The sequence below is a fragment of the Chiloscyllium punctatum genome, chromosome 34 (assembly GCF_047496795.1).
Source record: "Chiloscyllium punctatum isolate Juve2018m chromosome 34, sChiPun1.3, whole genome shotgun sequence".
In the NCBI taxonomy this organism is placed as follows: domain Eukaryota; kingdom Metazoa; phylum Chordata; class Chondrichthyes; order Orectolobiformes; family Hemiscylliidae; genus Chiloscyllium; species Chiloscyllium punctatum.
Genome location: NC_092772.1, coordinates 50,249,301 through 50,266,847, shown reverse-complemented (window position 1 = coordinate 50,266,847; position 17,547 = coordinate 50,249,301). Strand labels below are relative to the sequence as shown.

Below are 17,547 nucleotides of genomic sequence, written 5' to 3'. Positions count from 1 at the left end.
TTCCAAATACTCGTAAATCCTATCCCTCAGTACCCTTTCCATTACTTTGCCTACCACAGAAGTAAGACTAACTGGCCTGTAATTCCCGGGGTTATCCCTATTCCCTTTTTTGAACAGGGGCACACCATTCGGTACTCTCCAGTCCCCTGGTACCACCCCCGTTGCCAGTGAAGACGAGAAGATCATTGCCAACGGTCCTGCAATTTCCTCTCTTGCTTCCCACATAATCCTAGGATATATCCCGTCAGGCCCGGGGGACTTGTCTATCCTCAAGTTGTTCAAAATGTCCAACACATCTTCCTTCCTAACAGGTATCTCTTCTAGCTTATCAGTCCGTTTCACACTCTCCTCTTCAACAATACGGTCCCTCTCGTTCGTAAATACTGAAGAGAAGTACTTGTTCAAGACCTCTCCTATCTCTTCCGACTCAATACACAGTCTCCCACCACTGGAAATGATACAACAAACCAAATCACAAATGAAAGAAAACATCTTGCAGTCGTACAAAAGAGCCACTGATATCTGCTCTGTGTTTTCTGTTAACCAGCCAATCACTAACACAAACCAATATGTTACCCACTGCAGCATCAGCTTTATTTTCCCTCAACCATCTTTGCTGTAACTGTCGATTGAACTCTTTCTGGAATCTAAGTACAGGATCAGAGTCAGAGATTTGCTGAAGACAGCTTTACCAAGCAGTGACCGGTCAGAATAGAGCAGTGTAACCTTATGGAACCTGGGTATTCTGCTCGGTACAGCCCATCCCACCCTGTCGGTTAGTGACAGGACATTGGGATAAGGATTGTCTCTGTGTTCAACAGCAGACAGTGAAACTGAACAGAGCAATGAATTGCTGCTTCCAAAGGTTTCACATCGAGGCACATTGTGGGGAAAGATTTCCCTTTTGGATCACTGACTGTAATTCCCCTTCCACCGTGTCATTTTGTGTTTCAGAGATGCAGTGTCCACCACACAGTCACTACGAGACCTGCACTAGCGCCTGCCCAGCCACTTGCACTGATCCTAACGCGCTGTTGTTTTGCAACGAGCCGTGCGTGGAGGGCTGCAAGTGTGACACGGGTTACTTGCTGAGCGGAGGTGTGTGTGTGACCTCCGCTGAGTGTGGCTGCTCCTTCCAAGGTCGTTACTACAGCAAAGGTGAGAGTGTCATCCTGACTGAGAGCTGCAGTCAGAAATGTAGCTGCCTCAACGCCAGTGTTGGCATGAGCTGTTCCGCTTTCAGCTGTGGGCACCATGAAGATTGCCGCCTGGTGAACGGGGTACGGGGCTGCTACCCCAGAGCACGTGGCACCTGCCTCGCCTCCGGTGACCCCCATTACACCAGCTTTGACGGCAAGAGGTTTGATTTCCAAGGCTCTTGTAAATACACCTTCAGTAAGTCGTGTGGAGAGGCTGCGAACCTGACCGCATTCAGTGTTGCTGTGGAGAACGATCATCGCGGGTCCCAGGCTGTGTCCTGGACACGTCTGGTTGAAGTTCAGGTGTATGGCCATCGGATCCAGGTGTCGAGGAGTCAAACGGGCAGAGTGCAGGTAAACACAAGGACAATGAGAGGGATTGACACTGACAGCACAGAGAGAGGATGTTCGGCCCATCGTGGGTATCAGAGGGATTGTGCTGGATCCTGAATGCCAGGGAAGCACATTCCCAATTTCAGTCTCCCCGAGGTGTGCTCTCCAGACACCCCCTTCCCTAACACACACCCCCTCCCCCATACTGACCATGGGGTTTGTAACCCTGCCTCCTGTATTGTCTCAATGACCCTCTGGCTCATTCATTATTCTGCTAAAGGGACTGTTAGAATCCCCACAAACAGAAGGAGGCCGTTCAGCCCATTGAGTGCACACTGACCCTGGGAATGGCATCCCACCCTGATCCATTGTCCCACAACACAATCCCATTAATCCTGCATATCTCATAGCTAACACACCTGGCCTCAAATTCCTGGATTCTATGGGACAAAATCCCATGGCCAATCCCCCCTAACCTGTATGTTCGTGGACACTACGGGAAAATTCCCGCGGACAAATTACCCTAACCAAGCCACGTAATGTCAGTGGCTACAAGAGCAGGTCAGAGGATGGGAATCCTGCAGTGAGTAACTCCCCTCCTGACTCCCCCCCAAAGCCTATCCCACTGTCGACAAGGCACAAGGCAGGAGGGTGAGGGAATACTCCACACTTGCCCTGAATGGTGGCAGCTCAAACTACACCCGAGATGGACAAAGCAGCCCCCGCTGGATTATCGCCACATCCACAAACATCCCCTCCATCCCCCACCGACGCTCAGGAACAGCAGTGTGTCCCATTTACAAGATGCACTGCAGAAACTCACCAAAGACCCTCGGACAGCATTTTCCAAGCCCAAGGCCACTTCCATCTAGAAGGACAAGGGGCAGCAGGTACATGGGAACACCACCCCCTGCAAATTCCACTCCAAGCCCCTCACCGTCCTTACTTGGAAATATATCGGCCATTCCTTCCAGGGTCAGAATCCTGGGATTCCCTCCGTCAGGGATATTGTGAGTCTACCCTACAGCGGGACAAGAAGGCAGCTCACCCCCACCTTCTCAAGGGGGACAACTAAGGACGGGGCAATAAATACTGGGCCCAGCCAGTGAGCCCCACATCCAGTGAATGAATGAACATAAAGCACACATTGAGGCACATTCCTGACAGCGACAGTGAAGGTTTTGCTGAAAGAGCGGGCCTGATTTTCCCTGATGTATCGGGAGGGGGTCAATGCGGTTTGGGGAAATGGGTCCCTGGTGGAGGTGTTCCAGGAAGAGCAGAATTCCGGGAGAATCCGAGAGCCATTTCTCCTGTTCCTGAGGGAGGGATATTGGGGGGAGGGGACAGTGATTTGTTGCTGTGTTCCCCCCTATTTCTGTCCCAAGTCCAGCTTCTGTTTCTCTGTTGCCAGGTAAACGGAGAGAGTGTCAATTTGCCAGTGAGTTTAGAATCGGGGAAAGTCCGTCTTTTCCAGAGCGGATCAGCGGCGGTGCTGGAGACGGTGTTTGGGCTCCGAGTGTCCTACGACTTGAGCCATTACGCGGAGGTGATGGTCCCCAGTCTGTATTCGGGCTCACTGTGCGGACTGTGTGGAAACTTCAACGGAGAGCCGGCAGACGATTTTGTGTCTCCCAACGGCACGGCGCTGTCTACAGCAGCAGTGTTCGGGAACAGCTGGAAAATCTCCGATCCCGAGGCTGTGTGCTCGGACGATCCGGGCTCGGTGATTCTGTGCAGTGACTCTGTCCGCCGCCTGTTGAGCTCCGAAAGTTACTGTGGTGTTCTGAGTAAGGTCAGTGGGCCATTCCAGCAGTGCCATTCGGAACTGAGCCCGCTGACTTCCCAGGAAAACTGCATCTTTGATCTGTGCGCCGTGGGAGTGAGCAGGGAGCTGCTGTGTCAGGCGATTGGATCGTACGCAGCAGAGTGTCAGAGACGGGGAATGATGACCGGAGATTGGAGAAATGTCACTGGCTGCGGTAAGGACCAAAGTTGTAGCTTTTCCAGGAAGCCGGAGTGTTGTCCAAACGGTGATAGATTGGGAAAGTTGGGAATGCAATGAGATCTGGGTGGTCTTGTGTGTCAGTGACTGAGTCTGAGCGTGTTGGGGCAGCAGGAGATGTGGAAAGCGAGAGACCTGTTGTCCTTCATAGTGGGAGCAGTTGAGTGCAGGAGCAGGGACGTGATGCTGCGATTATACCGGACCTGGGTGAGACCACACCTGGTGTATTGTGTGGGCAGTCGAGGCCTCCCTGTTTCTGAGGAAGGATTTGCTGGTGTTGGATGGAGTGCAGAGTCCCAGACTGGTTCCTGGGATGCAAAGACACATGTCTGAAGAGGGGCTGGATTGGTTAGTTTGATATTCCCTGGAGTTTCCATTGATGGGGAAGTGATATCATAGAAACCATCAAAGCACTAATGGAATGGATCTGGGTAGGTGCATGAAGGATGTTCCTGATAATCAGGGAGTTTGGAACCAGGGATCCATTTATTCATTCTTGACTAGCCCCAGTATTTGTTGCTCATTCCTAATTACCCCCCCCCCCCCCCCAGTGTAGTTAAGACTCACATGTTGACCAGACCAGGTAAGGATAGCAGTTTCCTTCCCTCAAGAACCAGATCTGTTTTCCAACAATTGGTGCTGGATTCATGGTGATTGTTAGACTCTGAATTCAAGATCCTTCATTGAATTCAAATTCCACCATCTGTCGTAACAGGATTTGAACCTGGGTCCCCAGGACATTATCTGGGTCTCTGGATTAATAGGCTCAGGATACTGACAATGGGCCGTTGACTCCCTACAGTTTAAAGCTATGGGGTAGGCCATTTGGAACTGGAATAAGGAGATATGTCTTCACCCAGTGACTGGACAGTTGGACACAGAAAATGTTTGAGGCCAAACCACTGAATGTTTTTCAAGAAGGAGTTAAATTTAGCTCTTCAGGCTAAAGGGATTAAAGGTGAGAAAGTGAGAGCAAGGGACTGAGTTGAATAACTAGCCAAGATTGAATGGTGAAGGAAGGGCCGAATGGCCTGCTTGTGCTCCTATTTTTTGTGTCAGGTTGAGGGATAAAGGGGATGGTCACGAATGGACAGTTGGAGGTTATACTATAACCACAGTGGGAGTGATAAGGTGCAGGTGGGTTTCTCACTCGTTTTGAGGATCCCAGTGGGTTGCGTTGCTGATATCGTTGAGATGATGAGGGAGTGATGTCAGGAGTGGATTCCTTCACAGTGTTGTTGGCAGAGCTCTCTCTCTCTCTCTCTCTGAGAGTTTCCCATTTTAGCTCCCAATTACCCCTTCCTTTTCTCCTCAGGTATACAGTGCCCAGAAAACAGTCACTTTGAGGTGTGCGGAAACCCGTGTGAGGGAAACTGTGCAAATATCCCCGTGGGATCGTCCTGTGCTCAGGAGTGTGCTGAAGGATGTTTCTGTGACCGTGGTTACTTGAGAAGTGGGGACAGTTGTGTTCCTTCAGAGCAGTGTGGTTGTACGCATGATGGGGTGTACATGAAGGTGGGTCGATGGAGGGGTTGCGGTGGACAGAGTTGGGAGTGGGGCTTTAGGAAGGGCTGGATCAGGAGTGGGAGGGTTGATATGGTGGGGTTGGGAGTGGGGTAGTTGGGGTGGATAGGGTTGGAAGACAGAGAATTGGGAATGGGGGTGCTCAAGAGGATGAGAATGGGAGTGGGGGTTTTGTGGAGGTAGGGGAAGTGGGGGAGAGCAGGGTTGGAAGATGGAGCATTGGGAATGCGGGGTTTTGGGGAGGGCAGGGTTGGAGGATGGGGCATTGGGTTTGGGGGGTTGTGGTGGGTAGCCTTGGATGGGTTGGGGAGGAGGGGTTGGAGGATGGGGGTGTTGGGAGTGGGTGGGTGTTGGGGAGGGCAGTGTTGGAGGATGGAGTGTTGGGAGTGTGGGAGTTGGAGAATGCAGGGTTGGAGGATGTGGCATTGGGAGTGGGGGTGGTTGGGGGGGCAGGGTTGGAGGATGGGGCATTGGGAGTGAGGGTAGTTGAGGGCAGATTTGAAGGATAGAGTGTTAGGAGTGGAGGGGTTGGGGAGGTTAGAAGTGAGAGTGGAGGGTTGGAGAATGCAGGCTTGGAGGATGGGGGCATTGAGAGGGAGAGGGTTGCGGAGGGCAGGTTTGGAGGATGGGGTGTTGGGAATGGAGGGGTTGGGGAGCAGAGGTTGGAGGATGGGGGCATTGAGAATGGGAGAGTTGGAGCATGGAGGTTTGGAGGCTGGGGTGTTGGGAGTGGAGGGATTGGGGAGTGGAGGGTTGGAGCATGGGGAGTTGGGAATGGAGGCTTTGGGGAAGGCAGGATTGGAGGATGGGGAAGTTGGGAAGGGTAGGGATGGGAGTTGGGAGTGGGGGTGTTGGGAGTGGGGGTGTTGGGATTTTGGGGTTGGGAGTGGGTAAGTTGGGGAGGAAAGGTTTGGAGGATGAGAGGTTGGTGAATGGACATTGAAAATAGGTCATTCAGCCCTTTGACCCTGCTCCTATAATCACTAAGGTTGTGATTGATCCATTTGAGATTCCAATCCCATATTTCCATCTCCCCCTCCTCGATTGCCCTTCAACCCCTGCCCCACAATAATCTATCAGCCTCAAAAATGCTAAATGACACCTCTATCCACTGCTTTCTGAGGTAGAGAGCTCCGAAGACTCATAACCCTGACAGTGAGAAAACAAAAATGTTGTCTGGGATATTTTCAGATCAGCCTATTCAGAAATGTTAGAATCTGCCTCTGGAACAGGTGGGGCTTGAACCCAGCTCTTCAAGCACAGAGAAAGGGACATTACCACTGCACCACCTCTTGTCACTTGCCTGACTGTAATTTTTAAACAGTGCCCCTTCCTCAGTAGCTGTAATTGAACTCATCTCCCCCACCCTCCCCGCCAACCTATCCCAATTACCACCACCTGCATCCACCTATCTCCTTCCCACCTCCCTTTCCCCCAGCTGTATCCCTACTCCCTGATATATCTCTCGCTGCCTTCCCCCTCCACATTCCCGATGAAGGGGTTTATGCCCAAAACGTTGACTTTCCTTCCCCTCGAATGCTGCATAACCTGTGATGCATTTCCAGCCCCAACTCTGACTCTGCAGTCCTCACCTTCCCCCCCCTCTAGTCCTGGGCTGACCCACACCAGGGGACATCCTTCCCATGTTCACCTTGTTCAGGTTTTCCAATCCCAGGGGAGCAGGCCCAGTCTGTCCCACCCCTCCTCCCGAGATAATCCACTCTATTCCAGGAACCAATCCAGCAATCCTCCTTTTCATAGAATCCCTCCAGTGAGGAAACAGTCTCTTTCGGCCCAACCAGTCCACGCTGATCCTTCAAAGAGTAGCCCATCCAGACCGCTACCCTACTGCTCTACACTTACCCCTGACTAATCCACCCTAACCTACACATCCCCGGGCACTATGGGATAATTTCCCATGGCCATCCCACCCTAACCTACACATCCCTGGGCACTCTGGGACAATTTCCCATGGCCAATCCACCCTAACCTGCACATCCCAGGACAGTATGGGACAATTTCCCATGGCCATCCCACTCTAACCTACACATCACTGGGCACTATGGGACAATTTCCCATGGCCATCCCACCCTAACCTACACATCCCTGGGCACTATGGGACAATTTCCCATGGCCATCCCACCCTACCTACACATCCCTGGGCACTATGGGACAATTTCCCATGGCCAACCACCCTAACCTACACATCCCTGGGCACTATGGGACAATTTCCCATGGCCAATCCACCCTAACCTGCACATCCCAGGACAGTATGGGACAATTTCCCATGGCCATCCCACTCTAACCTACACATCCCTGGGCACTATGGGACAATTTCCCATGGCCAACCCACCCTAACCTACACATCCCTGGATACTATGGGACAATTTCCCATGGCCAACCCACCCTAACCTGCACATCCCTTGGACTGTGGGAGGAAATCGGAGCACGTAGAGGAAACCCACGCAGACATAGGATGAATGTGCAAACTCCACAGTCACTGGAGAGTGTGATTGAACCTGAGTCCCTGGCGCTGGGAGGTAACAGTGCTAACCACTGAGCCACCATGCCGCCCAACATATGTACACCCTTCCCCTTCAGTAAGGGGACCAACGAGACTGTGTTTGTGATGGTGCCATTTCCTTGCAGATAGGGGAGGTCAGACTGACAGCTGACTGCAGCTCCCGATGCCAGTGCCTGGCCAGGAACGAGGTGAGATGTGTTCCTGCAGGCTGCCGTCCAACAGAGCGATGCACTGTGAGGAGGGGGATAAGAGGCTGCCTCACCTCACTCAGTACATGCACCGTGAGCGGGGACCCTCACTACCTCAGCTTTGATGGCGCAGTGACTCACTTCCAGGGCACCTGTGACTACGATGTGGCCAAGGTCTGTAGCCAGTCCTCAGCAAACTGGTTCCGAGTGACGGCCGAGAACCAGCACCGACGAAACAACCTGGTGTCATTTGTATCCCGGGTACACGTCTACCTCCCGGGGGTTCACATTGCTATCGAGAGTGGCCGAGTGGTGCTGGTGAGTCTGCTTCCTGTTGGCAGTAATCAGCCACATTCACTTTTTCTCAATCCAGTCTGGGAGAAGAGGAGATTGGGATGAGGTTTGACTGAGATATTCACAAAGAACAAGAGCAGGAGTCGGCCATGCAGTTCTGTTCATTGTGATTGTCCCATCTCTTCCCCCACCCTACATCCAAATCCTGAGCGACCTGACCAGAACTGGCCGGGTCATCAAGAAACAGAGAGAGACAGCTAGGAGGCCATCAGTCAATGAAGCAACTGAAACCACCCCCCCCCCCCCCCCCCCCCAACTCAGGGAATGGAGGGGCAGGGTGAGTGAGACTATTTGACGGATATTTGGATGGTCATCTGAAGGGAAAATATGGGGAGGGCTGCAGCACCAAGGGCAGTCAATTGGCAAGTTAGACCCTGCAGGGGGTCAGCGCAGAGATAAAGGCCAAGTGACCTCCTGTCACCTCTCGATGATTCTTTCATTCATGTGGCCACTCTCTGAGACACCTACCTTTATAGGTGCCAATATATCATCAGCTTCACATTGTGAATGCTCACAAAGGGACAGATGGTCTTGGCTGCAGTGGGTAGTTAGCCTGGTCAAGTAGACTCTGTTTACAGAGTGAGGGAAACACATAGGGTAGAAGAGGTTTCCCAGGATGCTGCCTGGATTGAAGGGTATGAGCAATAAGGAGATGCTGGAAAAACTCAGGTTGTTTTCTCTGGAGTGGTGGAGGCTGGTGGGAGACTTGATAGAAGTTTATAAAATAATGAGATGCAGAGATTGGGTTGACAGTCAGAATCTTTTTCCCAGAGTTGAAATGTCTAATACTAGAGGACATGCCATTAAGGTGAGAGGGGAAAGTTCAAAGGAGATGTGAGGGGCAAGGTTTTTACCCAGAGAGGGGTTGGAGTGTGGAACACGCTGATGGGGGGTGGTGGAGGCATATACAATAAGGGGGGGGGGGGGGGGGGGATTAAGGGGCTTTTAGACAAACACATGGATATACACAGATTGGAGGGATATGGAGCAAGGGCAGGCAGCAGGGTTTAATTTAATTTGGTGTCATGTTCGATACAACATTGTGGGCCGAAGGGCCTGTTCTGGTGCTGTACTGTTCGATGCTCATTGTCACCTGACCTGCTTGTCTTCCCAGGTGAATGACGCAACCGTATCGTTGCCCCACGGTATTCAGGGCTTGGCCAGTGTCTCACAGTCGGATGGCTTCATTGTGGTTGACATAGTCACCAATTTGGAGGTGCATTATGATGGAAGGAGCACGGTGTTGGTAAAGGTGGGGCCAGAATATGCAAACAGACTGTGTGGGATGTGCGGGAACTTCAATGGGAACGTGACAGATGACAAGGTTCTGCCGAACGGACAGACGGCCAGGAGCGACACGGAGTTTGGCAATTCCTGGAAAACGGAAAACAGCGATTTGGGGTAGAGTTTTCCAGCTGCACAGTCAGACACACAGACCATGCAGGATTTGAGAGAGAAATGATCACTCTGCCCCATCCTCTGACCTGACCACTACTGTACCAACAGAAACAGGAATGGCTGGAAAAGCTCAGTGGGTCTGGCAGCATTTGTAGAGAGAGATCAGAGTTAATATTTTGGTTGGAGTGACCCTTCTGCAGAACAGATGGTAGCTGGGAAAATGTTCTGATGCCCGAATTAACTCTGATTGCTCTCCACAGATGCTGCCAGAACTGCAGAGATTTTCCAGCAATTTCTGTTTTTGGAGTTAGGAAAATTTAGTTTTATGCAGATGGTAGTATTATGAAGTCAAAAGCATGCATGTTCACTTTAAAATAGAAAGTGTTTTCTGAATATTGAAGTAAATTTAAATTGCAGACTCAGCTGCCTGATAGAAAGGCTGGGAGATGGGCTGTTCCAAAATAGATTCATGTAGTAAATGGGCGTGAAATGGATGCCCGAGCTTTGGTTGCTGTTCTGACAACAATGCAAATTTAATCAATTAGTTTAAATTATGCTCAGGATACCAGAAACCAATGGAATTTGAAGTTTAATTTTCATTTTTTTCATTTTTTAAAATTTCCCCCACACTACCGCCTAACAGCAGTAGTGCTTATATTTTCCCCAGTACCCATGGTGTGTGTGTGCAGGTGTGAGACACAGTGAGAGACACAAGGTGTACGAATCTTTATTCAATTTCCACCACTAGGAAGATAGGAAACACCCGAGTGGCCAGTGACAAGCAGTGCCCTTCACACCAAAGGGCAATGCTGTGTGATCAGACAGTGAAGGGGAGGTCAGGGATTAAATCAAAATAGAGTTGGAGAGGGAAATAATGCACTCCACTCCCTGCAGCGCCCACCTCTCCCTGAACAGCTTGAGAGAGTTGGTGGAAAGTGTGTGCTCCTTCTCCAGCGACACCCAGGCTTGGATGTAACCACGGAAGAAGGGCAGGTGGAATTTGAATTTTATTGTTTTGACACCTGGAAACCAATCAAATCATAAGAGTCTCATGTGTTATGGGGGGGTATATAAACCTGGCATTTTGAAATTTAGAGGGAGAGCCAATGTAAATCTTGCTCTCAAAGAAATTGAAAACCAGTCTCTACCAAAGGGACCTGCACGGGGTTAGATACAGAGTAAAGCTTCCTCTACACTGTTCCCCATTAAACACTCCCAGGGACAGGGATAGCACGGGGTTAGATACAGAGTAAAGCTCCCTCTACACTGTCCCCCCATCAAACACTCCCAGGGACAGGGACAGCACGGGGTTAGATACAGAGTAAAGCTCCCTCTACACTGACCCCCCATCAAACACTCCCAGGGACAGCATGGGGTTAGATACAGAGTAAAGCTCCTTCTACACTGTCCCACATCAAACACTCCCAGGGACAGGGACAGCACAGGGTTAGATACAGAGTAAAGCTCCCTCTACACTGTCCCCCATCAAACACTTCCAGGGACAGGGACAGCACGGGGGATGACACAGGGTAAAGCTTCCTCTACACGGTCCCCCAACAAACACTCCCACGGACAGGGACAGCACAGGGTTAGATACAGAGTAAAGCTTCCTCTACACTGTTCCCCATTAAACACTCCCAGGGACAGGGACAGCACAGGGTTAGATACAGAGTAAAGCTCTTTCTACACTGTCCCCCCATCAAACACTCCCAGGGACAGGGACAGCACGGGGTTAGATACAGAGTAAAGCTCCCTCTACACTGTTCCCCATTAAACACTCCCGGGGACAGGGACAGCACAGGTTGAGATACAGAGTAAAGCTCCCTCTACGCTGTCCCCCCATCAAACTCTCCCAGGGACAGGGCCAGCACGGGGTTAGATACAGAGTAAAGCTCCTTCTACACTGTCCCCCATCAAACACTTCCAGGGACAGGGACAGGGCCAGCACGGGGTTAGATACAGACTAAAGCTCCCTCTACACTGTTCCCCATTAAACACTCCCAGGGATGGGGACAGCACGGGGTTAGATGCAGAGTAAAGCTCTTTCTACACTGACCCCCCATCAAACACTCCCAGGGACAGCATGGGGTTAGATACAGAGTAAAGCTCTGTCTACACTGTCCCCCATCAAACTCTCCCAGGGACAGGGACAGCACGGGGTTAGATACAGAGTAAAGCTCCCTCTACACTGACCCCCCATCAAACACTCCCAGGGACAGCATGGGGTTAGATACAGAGTAAAGCTCCTTCTACATTGTCCCACATCAAACACTCCCAGGGACAGGGACAGCACGGGGGATGATACAGGGTAAAGCTTCCTCTACACTGTTCCCCAACAAACACTCCCACGGACAGGGACAGCACAGGGTTAGATACAGAGTAAAGCTCCTTCTACACTGTCCCACATCAAACACTCCCAGGGACAGGGACAGCACGGGGTTAGATACAGAGTAAAGCTCCCTCTACACTGTCCCCCCCATCAAACACTCCCAGGGACAGGGACAGCACAGGGTTAGATACAGAGTAAAGCTCCCTCTACACTGTCCCCCATCAAACACTTCCAGGGACGGGGACAGCACGGGGGATGATACAGGGTAAAGCTCCCTCTACACTGTCCCCCAACAAACACTCCCACGGACAGGGACAGCACGGGGTTAGATACAGAGTAAAGCTTCCTCTACACTGTTCCCCATTAAACACTCCCAGGGACAGGGATAGCACGGGGTTAGCTACAGAGTAAAGCTCCCTCTACACTGTCCCCCCATCAAACACTCCCAGGGACAGGGACAGCACAGGGTTAGATACAGAGTAAAGCTCCCTCTACACTGTCCCCCATCAAACACTTCCAGGGACAGGGACAGCACGGGGGATGACACAGGGTAAAGCTTCCTCTACACGGTCCCCCAACAAACACTCCCACGGACAGGGACAGCACAGGGTTAGATACAGAGTAAAGCTTCCTCTACACTGTTCCCCATTAAACACTCCCAGGGACAGGGACAGCACAGGGTTAGATACAGAGTAAAGCTCTTTCTACACTGTCCCCCCATCAAACACTCCCAGGGACAGGGACAGCACGGGGTTAGATACAGAGTAAAGCTCCCTCTACACTGTTCCCCATTAAACACTCCCGGGGACAGGGACAGCACAGGTTGAGATACAGAGTAAAGCTCCCTCTACGCTGTCCCCCCATCAAACTCTCCCAGGGACAGGGCCAGCACGGGGTTAGATACAGAGTAAAGCTCCTTCTACACTGTCCCCCATCAAACACTTCCAGGGACAGGGACAGGGCCAGCACGGGGTTAGATACAGACTAAAGCTCCCTCTACACTGTTCCCCATTAAACACTCCCAGGGATGGGGACAGCACGGGGTTAGATGCAGAGTAAAGCTCTTTCTACACTGACCCCCCATCAAACACTCCCAGGGACAGCATGGGGTTAGATACAGAGTAAAGCTCTGTCTACACTGTCCCCCATCAAACTCTCCCAGGGACAGGGACAGCACGGGGTTAGATACAGAGTAAAGCTCCCTCTACACTGACCCCCCATCAAACACTCCCAGGGACAGCATGGGGTTAGATACAGAGTAAAGCTCCTTCTACATTGTCCCACATCAAACACTCCCAGGGACAGGGACAGCACGGGGTTAGATACAGAGTAAAGCTCCCTCTACACTGTCCCCCCCATCAAACACTCCCAGGGACAGGGACAGCACAGGGTTAGATACAGAGTAAAGCTCCCTCTACACTGTCCCCCATCAAACACTTCCAGGGACGGGGACAGCACGGGGGATGATACAGGGTAAAGCTCCCTCTACACTGTCCCCCAACAAACACTCCCACGGACAGGGACAGCACAGGGTTAGATACAGAGTAAAGCTTCCTCGACACTGTTCCCCATCAAACACACCCAGGGACAGGGACAGCACAGGGTTAGATACAGAGTAAAGCTCTTTCTACACTGTCCCCCCATCAAACACTCCCAGGGACAGGGACAGCACGGGGTTAGATACAGAGTAAAGCTCCCTCTACACTGTTCCCCATCAAACACTCCCAGGGACAGGGACAGCACAGGGTTAGATACAGAGTAAAGCTCTTTCTACACTGTCCCCCCATCAAACACTCCCAGGGACAGGGACAGCACGGGGTTAGATACAGAGTAAAGCTCCCTCTACACTGTTCCCCATTAAACACTCCCGGGGACAGGGACAGCACGGGTTGAGATACAGAGTAAAGCCTCCTCTACGCTGTCCCCCCATCAAACTCTCCCAGGGACAGGGCCAGCACGGGGTTAGATACAGAGTAAAGCTCCTTCTACACTGTCCCCCATCAAACACTTCCAGGGACAGGGACAGGGCCAGCACGGGGTTAGATACAGACTAAAGCTCCCTCTACACTGTTCCCCATTAAACACTCCCAGGGATGGGGACAGCACGGGGTTAGATGCAGAGTAAAGCTCTTTCTACACTGACCCTCCATCAAACACTCCCAGGGACAGGGACAGCACGGGGTTAGATACAGAGTAAAGCTCCTTCTACATTGTCCCACATCAAACACTCCCAGGGACAGGGACAGCACAGGGTTAGATACAGAGTAAAGCTCCCTCTACACTGTCCCCCATCAAACACTCCCAGGGACAGGGACAGCACGGGGGATGATACAGGGTAAAGCTTCCTCTACACTGTTCCCCAACAAACACTCCCACGGACAGGGACAGCACAGGGTTAGATACAGAGTAAAGCTCTTTCTACACTGTCCCCCCATCAAACACTCCCAGGGACAGGGACAGCACGGGGTTAGATACAGAGTAAAGCTCCCTCTACACTGTTCCCCATCAAACACTCCCAGGGACAGGGACAGCACAGGGTTAGATACAGAGTAAAGCTTCCTCTACACTGTCCCCCATCAAACACTCCCAGGGACAGGGACAGCACGGGGGATGATACAGGGTAAAGCTTCCTCTACACTGTTCCCCAACAAACACTCCCACGGACAGGGACAGCACAGGGTTAGATACAGAGTAAAGCTCCCTCTACACTGTTCCCCATTAAACACTCCCAGGGACAGGGACAGCACGGGGTTAGATACAGAGTAAAGCTCCCATTATACTGTTCCCCATCAAACACTCCCAGGGACAGGGACAGCACGGGGTTAGATACAGAGTAAAGATCCCTCTACACTGTCCCCCCCCATCAAACACTCCCAGGGACAGGGACAGCACAGGGTTAGATACAGGATAAAGCTCACTCTACATGGTCCCCCCATCAAAGACACCCAGGACAGGGACAGCACAGGGTTAGATACAGAGTAAATCTCCCTCTACACTGTCCCCCCATCAAACACTCCCAGGGACAGGGACAGCACAGGGTTAGATACAGAGTAAATCTCCCTCTACACTGTCCCCCATCAAACACTCCCAGGGGCAGGGACAGGGACAGCACAGGGTTAGATACATAGTAAAGCTCTCTCTACATTGTCCCCCATCAAACACTCCCAGGGGCAGGGACAGCACGGGGTTAGATACAGAATAAAGCTCCCTCTACACTGTCCCCCCATCAAACTCTCCCAGGGACAGGGCCAGCACGGGGTTAGATACAGAGTAAAGCTCCCTCTACACTGTCCCCCATCAAACACTTCCAGGGACAGGGACAGGGCCAGCACGGGGTTAGATACAGAGTAAAGCTCCCTCTACACTGTCCCCCATTAAACACTCCCAGGGATGGGGACAGCACGGGGTTAGATGCAGAGTAAAGCTCTTTCTACACTGACCCCCCATCAAACACTCCCAGGGACAGCATGGGGTTAGATACAGAGTAAAGCTCTCTCTACACTGTCCCCCATCAAACTCTCCCAGGGACAGGGACAGCACGGGGTTAGATACAGAGTAAAGCTCCCTCCACACTGTCCCCCAATCAAACGCTCCCAGGGACAGGGACAGCACAGGGTTAGATCCAGAGTAAAGCTCCCTCTACACTTTCTCCCCCATCAAACACTCCCAGGGACAGGGACAGCACAGGGTTAGATACAGAGTAAAGCTCTCTCTACACTTTCCCCCCCATTGAACTCTCCCAGGTCCAGGGACAGCATGGGGTTAGATACAGAGTAAAGCTTCCTCTACACTGACCCCCCATCAAACACTCCCAGGGACAGCATGGGGTTAGATACAGAGTAAAGTTTCCTCTACACTGTCCCTCATCAAACACTCCCAGGGACAGGGACAGCACAGGGTTAGATACAGAGTAAAGCTCCCTCTACACTGTCCCCCATCAAACACTCCCAGGGACAGGGACAGCACGGGGGATGATACAGGGTAAAGCTCACTCTACACTGTCCCCCATCAAACACTCCCAGGGACAGGGACAGCACAGGGTTAGTTACAGAGTAAAGCTCCCTCTACATTGTTCCCCATTAAACACTCCCAGGGACAGGGACAGCACGGGGTTAGATACAGAGTAAAGATCCCTCTACTCTGTCCCCCCCATCAAACACTCCCAGGGACAGGGACAGCACAGGGTTAGATACAGGGTAAAGCTTACTCTACATGGTCCCCCCATCAAACACACCCAGGACAGGGACAGCACAGGGTTAGATACAGAGTAAAGCTCTCTCTACATTGTCCCCCATCAAACACTCCCAGGGACAGGGACAGCACGGGGTTAGATACAGGGGAAAGCCTCCTCTACACTGTCCCCCATTAAACACTCCCAGGGACAGGGACAGCACGGGGTTAGATACAGAGTAAAGCTCCCTCTACACTGTCCCCCCATCAAACACTCCCAGGGACAGGGACTGCACAGAGTTAGATCCAGAGTAAAGCTCCCTCTACACTTTCCCCCCCATCAAACACTCCCAGGGACAGGGACAGCACAGGGTTAGATACAGAGTAAAGCTCTCTCTACACTTTCCCCCCCATCGAACTCTCCCACGTCCAGGGACAGCATGGGGTTAGATACAGAGTAAAGCTCACTGTACACTGTACCCCATCAAACACTCCCAGGGACAGGGACAGTACGGGATTAGATACAGAGTAAAGCTCTCTCTACACTGACCCCCCCATCAAACATTCCCAGAGACAGGGACAGCACGGGGTTAGATACAGAGTAACGCTCTCTCTTCACTGTCCCAATAAATTGTCAGCAATATTTTCTGTGTATTTGGGTGTAGGTTGTGATAATTTAATTTCTAATTGACCTCTTGTTTCTCCTGTAGTTGTCAGGACGATAATCGCAATGTTGAGCTGGACTGTCCACTCCGATTCCAATTTGAGTCATTCTGCTCCATCATTGTCAATGAGACTGGACCTTTCTCTGAATGTCACTGGCACCTAGACCCCACCAACTATTACACATCGTGTGTCTATGACCTGTGTGCATATGGGACAAGCAATCTCCTGCTCTGTGATGCCATCTCAGGCTATGAAAGGGCATGTGCCATCCGTGGGCTCTCCATCCCTTCTTGGAGGGCCAGCTGGAATTGCCGTAAGAATCTATTTGCCTTCCTCGTATTTGCTGTTCACTGTAGCTTACAAATTCAGGAGCAAAAAGTCTGGGGCCGGAGACCAAAGTTAGGTGACTGCACCTGGGTGAGACATAGGACAAGAGATTCGTGAATTACGTGTTAACTCCCTCGTAGTAAACCCTTTGTGGTCAAAATAAGGATTGTGAGTCAGGCATTGCTGTAGAGATAACAGCTTTCAAGGTGATGTTTGTTGTATTTTTAAGCTGGGGATGCTGCCTGTCTGTGGTGGTTTAGAGGCCTACAGTCATAGATAGATTCATTGAGGTCAAGAGCATAAAAACAGGTCCTTTACCATAACACCCAGTTTTCACAATGATTTGAGACCTGTTTGCCTGTGTTTGGTCCCTATCCCCCTGGACCTATCCCATCCATGTGCTGGTCTAAATGTTTCTTAAATTGTACTCACTTCCCCCACTACCTCTGGCAGCCCATTCCAGAGAGTCACCACCCTCTGTGCAAACAAATTGCCCCTCTGGCCCCGTTTGTATCTCTCCCCTCTCACCTTAA

General features: G+C 51.5%; 1 protein-coding gene across 1 annotated transcript in view; it reads left to right on the top strand.

Moving 5' to 3' along the window:
* Nucleotides 1-17,547, top strand: part of LOC140458943 (IgGFc-binding protein-like) — a 160,137-nt gene that overhangs the window by 129,990 nt on the left and 12,600 nt on the right. Inside the window, exons 27-32 of the mRNA XM_072553677.1 lie at nucleotides 955-1,553; nucleotides 2,944-3,511; nucleotides 4,850-5,049; nucleotides 7,708-8,088; nucleotides 9,239-9,525; nucleotides 16,732-17,000. Of these exons, the coding sequence (XP_072409778.1) occupies nucleotides 955-1,553; nucleotides 2,944-3,511; nucleotides 4,850-5,049; nucleotides 7,708-8,088; nucleotides 9,239-9,525; nucleotides 16,732-17,000 (2,304 nt within the window). The remainder of the gene's footprint in view (nucleotides 1-954; nucleotides 1,554-2,943; nucleotides 3,512-4,849; nucleotides 5,050-7,707; nucleotides 8,089-9,238; nucleotides 9,526-16,731; nucleotides 17,001-17,547) is intronic.